The following is a 15,387-nucleotide window of genomic DNA, read 5'->3' as shown; positions in this document are numbered from 1 at the left end:
AAGGCTGTCGGCTGGCAGGGTGTTGGGCGGAGGAGTGTGAGGCGGAAGCCGGGGCACAAAGTAAATTGAGAACTCATTGAGTGCAGGCAACGACCCAAGAGGGATCGATATTCCTCAACACAAACAAATACGCCAAGCGGACTGCCACCCACACCCCCCCCCATCCACCATCGCCATTCGGTTGGGACCCCCCCACTGCTGTACGAGTTTGTCAGTGTGTGTTTGTCAGTGTGTGTTTGTGTTTGTGTACAGCCACCGACAACGTCAGCAAAAGTGTTTTCAAACTCGGCTACCCTCCGCCCTCGTGGACTCCTTTTTTGGGGTGGTTCGTGCTCGTGTGCCGCCCTAAAGCGTTGTGTCCTCTCCTCACTCTTACTTTTCCTCTCCCTCACTTTCTGTCTCTCTCTCTCTCTCTCTTTCTCTCTCTACATTTTTCGTTTTATCCTTGAATGCTTTTGACTTTGCTTATCGCGACTGCCTGCCATTTGCGGGGGTGGCTTTTCGCCAGCTCTGGCCTCCAGCGGCGTCACGGAAGGGATGCGTGGGTGGCTGCCAGGGTTGCCAGGCCCAGCGACAGCGGCCGTTGATATATCCAAACTGAAATTAACCTTTGGCAAGACGGCAAGGGGTCGTCGAACGGGGAACGGGCAAGCGGCAGGGGAAGGGGAAGGGCCGCGCACGCTATTTGAATAAATATTTTGCTGACTTTGGCAGGAAGGAGGATGGGAGTCTGGCGGCGGGGTGCTTTTCAGCCATGTAACTATTCTATGTGGAAATTATGCTTATGTAAATGAGCCAGCCGCCTTTGTGCTCTGTGCTGGCTCCTTGAGCTTAAAGACGGCGCAGGAAAGATAAATGAAGGAGAACCGAGCGAATTCCCAGAAGAAACTGACAATGTAGCCAACCAACCAACCAACCAGCCAACTTTGCATCCCCCGCCGGGCTGGATGCGGGAATGTGGGCAGAGGGTGGAGGGAATGTGGAATAGGGAGAACTGAAATTGATGATTTCACTTATTTTTGGCCAGAATGGGCTTTATGTCTGGGCCTCGGCTTAGCGTAAGGCAGCACCCGTGGAGTGGTTCGGGGGGAATTGATTTCCCCAATTCAATTTCGCTGAAAACTGAAAAAGTGTAAAAACTGATTGGGCCCAGAACCGTTGGGGAATTTGCGTACGAACACAGACACAGACAGAGACTCGACTCTGATACGGAAACTGATTCCACTTCCGACCAGCGCAATTATCCGGAGAGGGGGAGTCTCCGCTTGGTTTTTGTGTCTTTCTGGTTCTATGACAATTAATCAGACATAAAACCCAGCTCTGCATTCGGCTGCTCGTCTTTTATCACACGCGGAGATGCCGATGCTGGAGCACAAGTGTGTGGGGATGGATGTGAGGATGGAGTGTATACCGATGGGGGATGGGGGATGGGGGATGGGGATGAGCTGAGCTGAGCTGAGACGCCATGAAATGGCCTAACGACACCATAACTCTCGTCGTGTTTGCTGGAATTTTAACTGGTGGCCAATTTAATGCCCATAAACATGGTATTAACACCTTATTGGAGTGGAGTGGAGTGGAGAGGAGAGTGGGGCAGAGCAATTAACACATTGGCCCACTGGTCATAAAGCAAGTCAGACAACGAGCCAGGTCGCTGAGTGGCCAAGGTGCCAGTCAATGAACCAAACGAAAGCGAATCGCAAATCAATTAGAGTACTGCCATATTTACCCCGCCATAATCCACCTATCAGACAGAGTTTCAGACGGAGTTCGCTTCCCATTTGCATGCTGGTGGAGGGGAAATAAATCTTTGCCATAAAAGAGACCGCGGGGCTCGCCGCTTTCAAGCTCAGGCGGATCCACCAGTTTATTGGTCTGCGCTTTTGACCAGTGGCCGGAATTTTAATCGATGAACACTTCTGACTTGACTGCAAATGTATCTGCTGTACTTGCCAGTCCTATTCCCGTGTTGAAGTATAATTACGCTTATGATGTCCCACGAAGGTCGTTGGCTGTCACTGGGGACGATGGATGCAGACGGTGACTGTTCTGCGCTGGAAGGTGAAAGTAATGCTCGAATTGGTGACCCAATAAGCAGCTCCCTCGCAGTCTTTATATGGCTCCATTCACACCAGTCCAGCCCAGCCCAGCCCAGCCCAGCAACTGCAAACAGACTCGGGTCTTGCCGTGGCGCTTCCTAGTTTCCGTCGACTTAATTTCCAACATAAAAGCACCACTCCGCCAGGCCCTGCATGCCACTGCACTCCACTCCACTCCACCACATGTGTATGTATGTATGTATTGTATGTAGATACATTTGTAGCTACCAGCTACCATTCCGTTCCATTCTGCAGCGACTCCCCATAAAGTGGCCAAAAGTGTTGCTTTAATTTCAGGGTGTTTATTTTACTTTTATTACAATATATAATGCAATCTACATACAATTTCCCCTTGCCACACACAACTCACTCAAAGAGTTGTGTCTGTCGCTCCGCCCGTCCTCCCGTCCGTCCTCCCGTCCGTCCGTCTGTTTGTCGTAAAACGCTTTGCTGGCAATAAAAGGCAGTTAACTAGTTAGATTTATTGTACTAAAATATGGCTTAAGTACAACAGCCAGCAGGCAACAGACACGGCACTTTCTCAGGTACTTAAACCTGTATTGTACGAATGGGAGCCACGATGAACGATAAACGATGAGCGATAAACGATAAACAGGCCACTAGATTGTTTATTTGTTGCTAATATTGGCACTCCACTTCTTTGCATTTTGCATACAGCCTATGGGAGTGCCCAAGGGGAGCTCAGCAGAACAGTGCTGAGGGATCACCTCTCACCTGGTCGAGGCTCGGCGGCACACCTCGACCTTGGCCCCTTTTAAGGGGGCCAATCATCCTAAGAGGGTTGGCGCCCAGATCAGCCACCTTTGGGCCCCAAAGTGTTCTGCGGCACATGGTCAGCGGGATCAAGCTTGAGTGGGGTTTTATAGTCCAGAACAATAAAGCTGAAGCTGAAGTGGCAGCTGCCCCAAGTAATTTACACACCGATGCATTCAATTGGGACTGGGATGGTGGGCCCTGCCAGACGTAAACTTAAGCTTTGAGATGTCTAACGGACAACCCATGGGCTGCATCTATGCGATAGCTCACACGTAATTTACGGGTCGCAACTGTCTTGTTCTACAAATTCCCATTGGCAGGGAGCAGCGTCTGCTGATCTGTGACTGCACAATCAATTACATGTGCCGCGGACAAAGGGCTCTGTCGTCTTGTGTACATAATTAAACAAAGCCATTTTCAATCATAAATTGTGGCACAATGCGAGCGGGACAGAGGATGCTGTGTTGCCAAAAATGGAAGGGCAACAAATGTTGAGCAAACAGGGGGAGAGATGTCGTAAAGGGAACCAGGGAAGATCGCTCTTGCCGGGGAGCAAGGGGCGGTGGCCATGTTGAGGCGATGCGACTGCTCGTGTATCTCACGGATGGCGGTGGCAAACAGGCAGGCAGGCAGGCAGGCAGACAGGCAGACATCTCTCCACAAAATGTCTCGCATGGAAGCTGTCAGCACGATATTTCATTTGCTGCCTTGCCTGGCTTCTCCCCTCCCTATCCGTTCTCTGTGCTCGTTCTTTGTTCTAAATATGGCTCGTCGAGTGTGTGTCTGTCTGTGTGCATTTTGTATCTTTCAGTCGAATGATTCTGGCGGCTGTTGCCCAATTTCTTTCTGGCTTGCTCTTTCGTAGGAATCCAACAGCACAGGCAAAGGCCAGGCACAGCCACAGGCACAGGCACAGAACACGTTTTCATGATCTGTTGAAAACAGGAATGAGAGAACTCGTTTGCTGGCCTCCATCTCGGCCTGCTCGGCCCCCGGAAAAGCAGAGAACGCTCCATCGCCAGTGCTGTGGAGGCCCACCAGCCTGAGCTTAGATTTTCAGTTTCGTCAGAATCGGATTCTCCTATTACTATACTATCTCTGATTCGTCTTCGGTTACCTCCACGACGGCCGCTCTTTACACGGAAAACGCTGCAGTCCAGTACAGTCCAAAGGGTTCCGAGAATAAAGAAATTCAAGGCAATTAAAGGCTCGGCGCGATGGAGAGACGCATCATAATTAGCTGGGAGAAAGATCATTAAAGATCGCACGACGGTACCCCTTTAGGGTGGCAGAGGGCACAGTGGGAGGAGGGTGGAGGGTGGCTGTGTCTAATTGGATAACATGAATTTCATTTTATCTCATTTAATTCGTCTGCAGCATCTGATCTGAGACCGCGAGACAGAGAATCCGGGAACCCGAAATTTCTGTCTGGCTGTTTGTTTTTTTTTTCTTTTTCATTTCTGTTTATTTGTTTTTTTTTTTATGGTGGCAGTGGCCACCGGACAGAGCCAATGAACTTCTCTCTCACCATCATATTTCTGTTTCTTTCTCCTCTTTGGACATATTGCATGTGAATTTGTTTGGAATGATTATATTTTGTGGTAGGTTTATTGTTGTCTGAATTTAAAATTCGACTCGGCCTGCGACAGCGACTGGGACTGCGGCTGGGACGACTTCACATAATGAAGCCATAAGCCGCCATCGCGACCATAAACCTATTTGAATATTAATTTTGTTAATTAACTTATTCAAATTTGGGAATCGTTAAAAATGGAAGAAATTCTTTTTATGGCTCTACTCTGTTCCCCCGGAGACTGAAGAACGAAGAAAAAGAATGAAAGACTTTGTGCTGGTGACAGAAATACAAATTACTCACGATAATTGTGACACCCAACAAACCAATCTTCCCACGATGCGCTGCGATCGCTCCGATCCGGAAGAGTGCTCTGGTAGTTCCCATCGGCCGGACTTGGTCAGGATGGGAGGCTGTTGGGAATGCGGATTGGACGCTGCGTGCCCCCAAGTGCTTGCATGTATCCGCGAGTCCAGGCCGTTCCCCAGCGAGCGGCGATCAAAGCAAAGGCGAAACTCTTGAGCGACACATGGAGCTCTCCGAGCGGCAGTTGGGCATGAAAATACAAATGGTCGTGTGTAGGAATTGACTTTGACCCTGATACCGCCTTCGGGAAATCAGTGAGAGGCAGCAGCAGCAGCAGCAGCATGTTGCACCATCCATGCAAATGCGAAACGAGGAAACAAATTTTACGACGTGTTTGACGGCTGTCCGTCGTTATTGCCTTGCCTGCTTGCCTCAACCCCGACCCGCTCCCGTTCCTAGTCGCAGTCCCAGTCTCAGTCCCAGTCCCGGTCCCGGCGCTCACTTCCGTGCTGGCACTGCGGGGAATCGCAGTAAGTGCGCGCGGCATCCTTCATCCTCCATCCGGTTCTGGCTGCTGACTGCCGACTGCACCCTGAATGTTTCTGCTCCCTGGTTGGCTGCTGAGTTGCCTTGCATCATTACCTGAGCGGTGTCAAATGCAAACAAGACGTTTGCGCCGGCCATAAAGGCGAAAGATGACGACAGCTCGAGCTGGCACTTCCTCTCCATCGTCCTCTTCCCTGCAGGAGAACCCAGCCGCTCATGAGGAAAATGGCCAACCATGAGCGCCTCGAGCAGACAGCTTCCCTCGTACAAAAATGCCTCTGCATATCCTGGTTTTAGTGTGGAAATGGTGGAGCTTGTTATTACAGAAGTCCTGCTGAAGGGACTCACCCATCATTTCCTTTTAGTAATGAGAACTCCGTACTTATGCATATGAATCAACTTACTTACCTCTGACATAGATTTCTGAATGTTTCCCCACATATGTATGTATTTGTTTTATTTCAGTTCTACTGGCAGAAGCGGACAAGCCACACCTGGAGCCCAGTCTCCGCTGCACACACGTAACGCAGAAACAGCACAAATCCCAGCGGTGGCGTCCGGCCATAACCATCTCGTTGCGCCGACAGCGGCGATTATCTCACCCTCCAGCGGCAACTCCCATCCCACAGGTAAGACTCTCTACTCTATACATAATCCCACTTCCATTTCCCCATATTGGGTACCCAAAATAACCACAGTCATAGGTTAAACGTAGCATAGTGCGTGTATACTCGGATCGGTATGTAAATCCGAAAGCTTTCATTAACAAAGTCGCTGGAATCATGAAGGAATTACAGCCAATTGATTCGAATTTTGATTCCTCGGTAGAATTTTTTTAAAACTCGGATAAATGCCTCAGGAGCGAAGGATCGATATAGACATCAACGGCTTTGGCCCACAGAGATTGCCTTCATTTCTCGTCAAGGATTTAAGGATCTTCGAATTTCCTTATGTTTTCCATGCCTCTTCGAACCCTAGTTTTCCCACCCTGGAGTCGAATATTTATAGATTCGATCCATTTTCGGTGGGCACAGTCAGATTTATAGTCAGGTATTATTCTGGTCTAATCTGGCTTCATCCGTTGGGGAAATATAAATAAAAATGCGATTGTAAATCGAATTTTTTAGAATATGTATGTATATGTATATTATGTATATGGATATGTATCTCTATTTCGCTCGATTCGTAGCTTGTTCCATCTTAAAATTGTCATTCAAATGAGTTGTTTATTCCTTCTGAAAGATCGGGTTTGAAGTCAGTCCCGTTTACTGAAAGTCTCGAGTAATTGCTGTCGAAGTAGTAACCGAGTTGGGCTGAGAGTTGTCCTCGAACCGGCTCCGGGCACTTGCATCCTTTTTATGATTTGTTAGCATTTCCCTGCCATTGTCCCCGTGCCCGTCCCTTTCTTTTCTCAATGGCAATGGCAATGGCCATAAAATTCCCATAATTGTCCACTGCTGCGTTAAGTTTGTTCTGAATTGGGACGGGAACGGGGACGGAGACGGAGACCCGTAGATGCAGCCGCATCGGGGTTGCTTGCAATTGTGATCCCAATTTGGCTGCTGTCATAATTTTCCGAGTGAGCCCGCGCACGCATTTGTTTGCTTGGCTCATTATCATTAATTAGCGCGAAAGAAAACTTTCCTAACCCCACCCCTCCCTGTTCCAACCCATAGAATAGTAGTCGGCCCCCCGCCACAGCACTCTTTGCTGCTGTTGCTGCTGCTGCTTTTGGGGCGGCCCCAAGTCGCAATCGATAAAAAAAGAACAACATCGCGAGCCACCAACAACTACAGTACATCTACAATGTATATGCCCCGACCCCTCTGGACAAATGTGGGCCATAGATGGCGCTGCTATAAGCTATATTCAAATCAGCCCCCAAGCAGACGAGGCGCAAGAGAGAACGTGGTGGATGGTGGAGAGCGAGTGGCAGAGTGGCAGAGTGGCAGGCAGCAAAGAGCAACCCAAGGCAAGGGCATGCACACGTACACTGTACGTGTACGTGTGCCGTTGTGCAGTGTGCGTGCATGTGTGTGTGTGCTGGCATGCGTGTGCCACCAGACCAGGCACCTGCTGAGCTCTGAGTAGTGGATACTGAACATTGAACACTGGCCGCTGCTAGTGGACGGACAATCTCCAACAGACTCGTTCTCGCCTGTGGCAGAGTATTTCTGTTGCTGGGGTCCCATTCTCTCTTCGGCTGGCACCCACACAGCGACAGCGTTGGATCCACACACACGCTGTACACACTGTACGTGTGCATAATGCGCGAGAAGAGAGCGCAGAACAACAACCACCACCACCAGCACCAGCACCAGCAGCGCCAGCAGCGTCAGAGTCAGCGCCTGCGCCTGCGCGAACTCTCTTGCACGGACGGCCGGCTGTGCGCCTTTGTGTTCACATCTTGACTTTTCTGACTCTTACGGCACGTCCACACACGTACCCGTCCACGAGAGAGGGAGAGAGTCGCAGTGAGACGAGACGAGACAAGACGAGTCTCCACCGCTGCCGCTGCCGCGTCGCTGCTGCTGTTTCTGGTTCTGTAGCCGCTGTGGCCGCTGCTGCTGTCGCAGACGTCGTCGCATTGTAAATTTGTGCTTCGCTGTGTACGGTTGGAAGGCGTGCGGGCGTCCAAGCAACAACAACTACAACTACAAAGAGCGACAGCAGCAGCAGCAGCAACAGCAACAGCAGCCACCGTGGAGGACGACCTGGACTTGGGTGTTTCGTATTCCTATTCGCATTCGCATTCGTAGTCATATTCGTATTCGTATTCGGTTCCCATTCACTTCTGAGTGCAGTTCTCGCGCGACTCGCAAAATAAGTTGAGCGTTTTGGATATCGCACTTCGGGAATCGGAAATCAAAAATCAAAAACCAAAAACCAAAAATCGAAAATCGCAGATCGCAATCACAAATGGCCAACCTGATCCGACAGCGAGACGCCAGCGATGGGAATAAAAAATAGCAACATTTTGGTTAACTGTTGCAAGCCAAGCAGCGCTGTGTTTAATTGTTTGTTTTGGTCGTAAAATTGGATTTTATGACCGACAGCATAAAAAGCCAGCCCAAACAGCCGACAGCCAACCGTCAACAGTACGCAATGGAAATGAGTCCGCGATTTGTGCCGGCATAACACCCACAGCTGAACAATAATAATATAATATAATATTTATTAAACTGAAAGACAATAGCCGGACGATAAGTGAAAAGTGCGCTAGACAAAATCGTAGAAGAGCTGCAACAGAATCAGCGAAACAAACGAAACAGAAAACCCAATTCGAAAATACTGCTCCACTTTTTGGGCACCACGAACACCCTGTGCCCTCCACTCACCGTGTCTCTTTGGCTTTCGATCGAAGCAACTTCCGCCCCCTTCCTTCCTACGTGCCTGTGCCTCTGACGTCCGTCGACTCTCTCTTCGACCCGCTCTTTACTCAGGACGCGCGTTGGTGTGCGTGTCGAGTGCGTGCATGAGTCGCCCCGCGTCTCGTCTGTGTGTGTGTGTGTGTTTGTAGTGTGCGTGTGCGGTACGGCACGGTAAAAACTATTGGAAAACGGTTTGATTGCAAATAAAAACTGAATCGAGGCGAACCCAACCGAACCGAACGGAACCAAATCGAATCGAATCGATTCGAATTGAGAGTGTAAATACATCGATTAAAAATACATCAACAGTGCAACGTGGGAGGAAGAGATAGAGAAATTTGTGGGCCTTGGGTCGGTGGGTCGAGTCGATCACACCACAAAACCCAACCCCAACCCCAGCCCCCAAACCGCCGACTGCAGCCCCATCCACACACGTTCCGTGTGTGCGCCGTGAATTTCGCTGCAGCCGCTTGACTGAAACGCGTTCAAGATAACCATAAATATTCCACCCCTCCCCCAAACCCCAACCATCCCGCTGGCGTGCGCTCTCTACGACCCCCACGATGTCTCGGCAGTCGGGTCGCACGCCGCTGCCGGGGCGTGGTGGGGGCATCACACACACCCTCACCCACACGCCCACCCGCACCCGCATCCGCATCCGCATCCTGCCATGCAGCACCACCATCAGCAACAGCAGCAGCAGCAACAACAGCAGCAGCAGCAACAACAACAGCTGCACCTGCAGGAGCAGGAGCAGCTGCAGCAGTCCTCGCAGCATCTGCATCAACTGCATCACCACGCGCACCACCACCTGCCTCAGCCCCAGCCTCTCCACACCGCCAGTCACCATCAGAGCGCGCATCCCCACCTGCAGCAGCACTCGGTCGTCTCATCCGCGTCGGTTGCGTTGTCCACTCCATCCTCTGTGCTTCAGCAGCAGCAGCAACAACAGCAGCAACAACAGCAGCAACAGCAGACTACGCCCACCACACATTCCACGCCCACGCATGCCGTCATGTACGAGGATCCCCCACCTGTGCCAATCGTCGCCGTGCAGCAGCAGACGGCTCTCCAGCATCTTCCCGCTCCTCAACAACACCAGCAGCAGCAGCAGCAACAGCAACAGCAGCAGCATCAGCAACAACAACAGTTGGCAACAACACCAGTGTCTGTCGCTCTCAGCCCTGCCCAGACACCCACTGGATCCTCCGCCCAACAGCAACAACAGCAGCAACAGCAGCAGCCCCAACAGCATCTCACATCTCCCCACCACCAACAAATGCCCCAGCAGCAGCAGCAGCAGCAGCAAACCCCAAATAGCGTACCCAGTGGCGCCTCGACAGGGCTCCAACAACAGCAGCAGCAGCAGCAAAATTCTGCGGTCGCATCTGGCCAGGCCCAAATCGTGGCGCCGAGCACGGCGAGCGTTTCTCCCTCCAGTGTTAGTTCCCAGAAGGAAGGTGAGCAGAGTCAGACCCCATACCCCATGCCCTTTGAAGCTTTCGCCCAGAGTTGAATCCCAAATCCACTATCGTCCCGAATGGCTGTCTGGGCTTTCAGTATACATATGTGTCCCCGGACTCGTGGGCGATAAGAGGGCCAGCATTGACCTGTGATATGGGTTGCCATTCCACGGTCTGCGACTGAGTTCAATCTTGCATGAATTTCCCCGCGCTGGCTGGCATGAAAAATACATACAGCTCGTAGATACTGGATTCTCCCCTTGGAAATAATCATTCCAAAGTTCTCGATGGGAAAATCAACTTACTTAACTTATTGGAAAATCAATTTTACCCGAACCCGAAAATTTCATTGTGGAACCAATCCCATTTATTGAGCAAGTAGATATTGGAACTATATTGGAATTAATTTTTGTTTTTGGTTATAATTAACACTAATTAATTTCCCATGGAGTTGTTCATTTGGTATTAGATGGGTTGGGGATCTGTCTAGTAATCCTGGAGTCCTAGAGTCCTATGCAATATAAAATTTGTCCCACTTGGGGAATATTGGAGAGTTGAATAAAAAGTAATTTCATGCCCTTGCTCTGCTTTCAGACATCAATATGTCCATCCAATTAGCGCCACTTCATATACCCGCAATCAGGCCCGGCCCCGGCTTCGAGACGGATGCCTCGGTGGCTGTTAAGCGGCACGCGGCCCCCTGGCCCTACAACGACGACGGCTTCAACCAGTACCACGCCTCTGCCTCACAATACTATATGGAACAGCGCGACCGCAAGCCCATGTTCCCCTACTACCCAGATACCCAGTTTCAGGTGAGTGCTCGAGGTCGAGCGCGACTGCCGCTCTGCCGCACTGCCGCACTGCCGCACTGCGTCAATCGTCTCGTAAACAACTCATTGCCAATTTCTTATCGTCGCTTTTCCTCCCCTCCCATCCTCCATGCGATGCCGTGCGCCCTGCAGCCGTACTGGGCCAACTACCGTGATCAGCCGACCTCCGCCGCAGCAGCGGCCTACATGAGCGCCACCGACGACCGCCATGTGACGGTGAGCGCGGCGGCAGCGGCGCGACAGTCGGTGGAGGGAACCTCGCAGTCCAGCTACGAAACGCCCACCTACTCGTCCCCAGGGGGACTGCGCGGATACCCGGGCGAGGCCTACTCGAGCACAGGTACGTACTACGCAGGCATATCCAAAATGCACTGAGATTTTTCATTGCACGTTCTCGTTGTTGGCGCTGTCGCTGTCGCTGTCCGAATGCCACATTGCGAAACTGCAAGTTTGCCGTTCAATTAGCGCACTGCAAAATGCCTCATAAATTAATGCCGACTGTTTGGTCGGCGTTACGCCTCAAAGTGGGTGTGAAAGCCGGAGGAACTTAGGAGCTATGCTCGAGAGGCATGGCATGCCCCAAGCATTCACTACGAGCACTGTTTGTGCTTGATGATCGCAGACCCCTCGTCAATCCAATCTGTATACGATTCGATGTGTATGAAAATAATCAGAAAATGCAAAAATAAATCAAATTTCTAGTGAGAATATTCTCGTCAGAGCAGATAATTCGGTTAGCCCTTTCCACAAGGGGTCCCATTAGTGTTATTCCCAGCCACAGTTTGAATAACCTTTCGAATGATTATTCGCTCCTTTTTGCTCCCACACAGATCGATCAAGTGTTTGAATAGCACGTCTGATCTGCTTCATTTGAGCACTCAATGAGCAGGAACGAATGCATTCATTGACCATTCGGGTGTGAATGGGCCTCTTGCCAAGTCGGGCCCCCCGCCCCCTTTACCGCATCAATTAAGAGACCATAAACGCTGAATTGAATAATTTTGTATTACGCTAATTGCTTAACAATTTCCCTAATTGCTCTATAAACTTAACGATCTGATGCGGCAGCGACGACAACCGCAACTGTTGGACCACCCGCACCTAGTCAATGAAGGAAATGTTGAATGAATTGAATTGAATTTTCTCTGCTATTCCCCAGGAGCCTCCGGAGGTCTGTCGGTGGGTGCTGTGGGTCCTTGCACGCCGACCAATGCGCTGCACGAGTGGACCGGCGCGGTGTCGGTGCGGAAAAAGCGAAAGCCCTACTCGAAGTTCCAGACGCTGGAGCTGGAGAAGGAGTTCCTGTTCAACGCATACGTGTCCAAGCAGAAGCGCTGGGAGCTGGCCAGAAACTTGCAGTTGACCGAGCGTCAGGTGAGTGCGGCGCAGGCGGTGACGGGGGAGGGAGGGTCGAATGCTCATTCATTGGACTCTGTTGCGCTTTGTTTGCAGGTCAAGATATGGTTCCAGAATCGACGCATGAAGAACAAGAAGAACTCGCAGCGACAGGCTAATCAGCAGAACAACAACAACAACTCCAGCAGCAATCACAACCACTCGCAGACGGCTCAGCAGCACCACAACAACCATCACCTGAACCTGGGTCTGAGCATGGGCCACCACGCCGCCAAGATGCACCAGTGACCTTTGGACAACAGCAGCGCCGGCACCATGGGCTTCCCCACCTACTAGCAGTTAGCCAACCCGAATCCGAACCCTCAACTGAATCCGAACCCAGCTCCCGAACTGAACGGCCATCTAATCAAGAACGAGCTGGCCCTGGACTTTCCATGTTAGCCGAAAGACTCGACCAACTCTGAGGCAATTCGGTCAAATGTACAAAGCACCTGAGCTCTTTTTAGCCAGGATGTCAAGGGAGGAGGAAGAAGATCTGGGTCTGGGTCTGGATATGGAGAAGGAGATGGAGATGGAGATGAAGAAGGTAGCCCTGGAATGAGCTGGCGTCGCTGTTCACCAAAGCAGAGCGGCCCCGAGGAGATGAGAAGAAAATACCTTAAATGAAATGCATATATTTAATAAGTCAGTTCTTAGAGATCGATTAACGAGCAGACACAACTGGCAAGAACGACACAACCATTCAGCACAGAGCAGAACGGAACAGAACAGAACAGAACAGATACCATTAACCCATTCAGAGCAGATAGACGATAATGGCAGCTTAGTTCAGTAGTTGAATATGTATGTAGTAGTGTATGAGAAAAAAGCGAGGAACGGCAAGAGATGCAGAGAAAGATACACTTCAAATTTGCAATTTGTATGAAAATATATATGTATGTACGAGTATGTATGTATTTCTATCAAGGCTCTCATTAACCTAAGCGAGCATTATGAATTTTCAGAACTATAAATATGAATATACTTAAACATCAGTGAATATTAACCGTATAAATTATGAATAACAAGCGTTCGAGTAGTAGATTTTACCATAATTATCTTTGTAAGTGCAGCTAGATTGCAGCTAAATTAGGTTGAGCACATCGTAGACCCAGAAAATGTTCTTGAAACAAACAAAAATTGTTTAACAATTGTCAGTCGCCTCACCCATCACCCATCACCCACCCCACCCCACCACACCACACCACACGGATACACTCACACTCGCACACATCACTCAAACACTTGCCCACATCCAAATCCAAATCCACATCCAGATAGATATGGCCACAATTTAGGATCAATTTTGTCGTGTAATGTTCGTTGTGTCGTGTCCTTTGATACCTTCTAAGTTCCTGTATATAAACTAAGACATTGGGCCAGTCCGATTCCGGGCCGAAGAAAACACTTGAGAACTACTATACAATACTATACTTTACTATACTATATGGAAAGCATACACAAGAATATTAAATGTGTATAATGAAATTCGGATTCGATTTTAGCAAATGGTAGCCTCGTAAGATTTCGATGTGTGCATGTTTACTCCATAGTTAAAATCGCTTTCGATCTAACGTAACTTTAAAACAAACAAACAAACAAAAACTACTCGTAAAGCTAAAGCTAAATCTAAAGAAACAAAAGGGAAACTTAAGAGAAAAGAAGAATACATTTTACTGAAGGAGAGGAATGGAGTGGAGTGGAGAGGAGTGGAGAGGAGAGGGCGCAGTTGAGGAGGAAGTAAATTAGCATACTGTAACAGCTACTTATATATAACTAAATATACATAGTACTATAATACACGTACATATGCACACATATATTTTCATGTGTATCGACTCCGCTTGATCCTGATATTAAGTCTAAGTTTAGTTGTGTTGTGTAATTATCGATTTTTGTTAATGTTTTGCCCCCGAGCATTATATTATACCTATACCTTTACCCTTACCCTTACCTTTACCTTTACCTACGCCTCTCATTAGATATGTATAATTATGCCTATACATAGCTGATGGAGATGTGATTTCACACACTGCTTTATATTCATGTTCTTGTATTATTATTTCAAAGCCCTCGATAAGTTGTAGTCTAAAGTCGGTTATGTTTATGATTATGTTCGATTATAGTTTGTTTAGTGAATTTTAATCTAGCATTAGCAATTCTCTTTTTTAAAAAGTTAATTATTGTGAATAAAATACAACAAGTTGCAAAAGTGCAAAATATACACACAATTCAAAAGTATCTCAACCACGCCGAAACATTGTACTGTACTTATCCGCATTACCCGATTTCGTTTTCATGATTTGCCCTCATTTCTTCATCTGCTCTCTTCTGTTCTTCCACTTGTCTTTCGGTAAGTACACCGCAGAGGACCTCGGCCTCCCACCGGGGGGAGAACAACCTCTCAGCATCGAATTTATTCATAGACATCTTATCCATACTCTTACACGTACAGAATTTAAATCGAATTACGTACTGAGGAGTAGCTCTGTTAAAATTCGGCACACCTTTAGTCAAGAATGCCACAGGAAGATTGCTGATTCGGCGACCCCCCTTAGAATGTTTCCTTTGCTTTATTTCCATTCTTTTTGTTTTCCTTTTTTGGTCCTTTGTTTCACTGAGTTTTCCTTAGAGTCTCGTTTCTCCTTTCGCTATTGGTAACTTAATAAATACAGCGCTTAAATAAAATAAAACTAGAATTAATAGTCTTGTTTTCAAATATGTCATAAGATTAAATAAAATTTTATGTAACTGTGTTTCCTGAACTCTTATCTTTTGGATGAATATTATTTGCTTGCTACACAGCTCTTCGCCCAATGCCATGCTGGATAAATTGATAGTTCAATGGTTTACTTGCTACATCTCTGCTATATCTGTCGTACATATATTCTTGTAGGTAAATTCTTCTGGATTGAAAGATATTTCACATATTTACATATCGGTATGAGTCGATCAATTATTTGTTTTTCAACCGAGTGCTCTTATGGCTGCTACATACTTATGTTCATACATTCATTAATATAT

General features: G+C 48.6%; 1 protein-coding gene across 1 annotated transcript; it reads left to right on the top strand.

Moving 5' to 3' along the window:
• The first annotated feature begins 9,247 nt into the window (after positions 1 to 9,247).
• On the top strand, positions 9,248 to 14,285 carry LOC111071098 (homeobox protein abdominal-B). The gene is made up of 5 exons (XM_022362230.2): positions 9,248 to 10,132; positions 10,730 to 10,950; positions 11,101 to 11,308; positions 12,128 to 12,342; positions 12,421 to 14,285. The coding sequence occupies exons 1-5, from the start codon at positions 9,343 to 9,345 to the stop codon at positions 12,610 to 12,612; spliced, it is 1,626 nt and encodes a 541-aa protein (XP_022217922.2). The 5' UTR covers positions 9,248 to 9,342; the 3' UTR covers positions 12,613 to 14,285.
• Positions 14,286 to 15,387: the final 1,102 nt, after the last annotated feature.

The sequence above is a fragment of the Drosophila obscura genome, unplaced genomic scaffold (assembly GCF_018151105.1).
Source record: "Drosophila obscura isolate BZ-5 IFL unplaced genomic scaffold, ASM1815110v1 contig_192, whole genome shotgun sequence".
Taxonomy (NCBI): domain Eukaryota; kingdom Metazoa; phylum Arthropoda; class Insecta; order Diptera; family Drosophilidae; genus Drosophila; species Drosophila obscura.
Note: the sequence above shows the minus strand (reverse complement) of the source record. Positions and strands in the feature narration are given on the sequence as shown.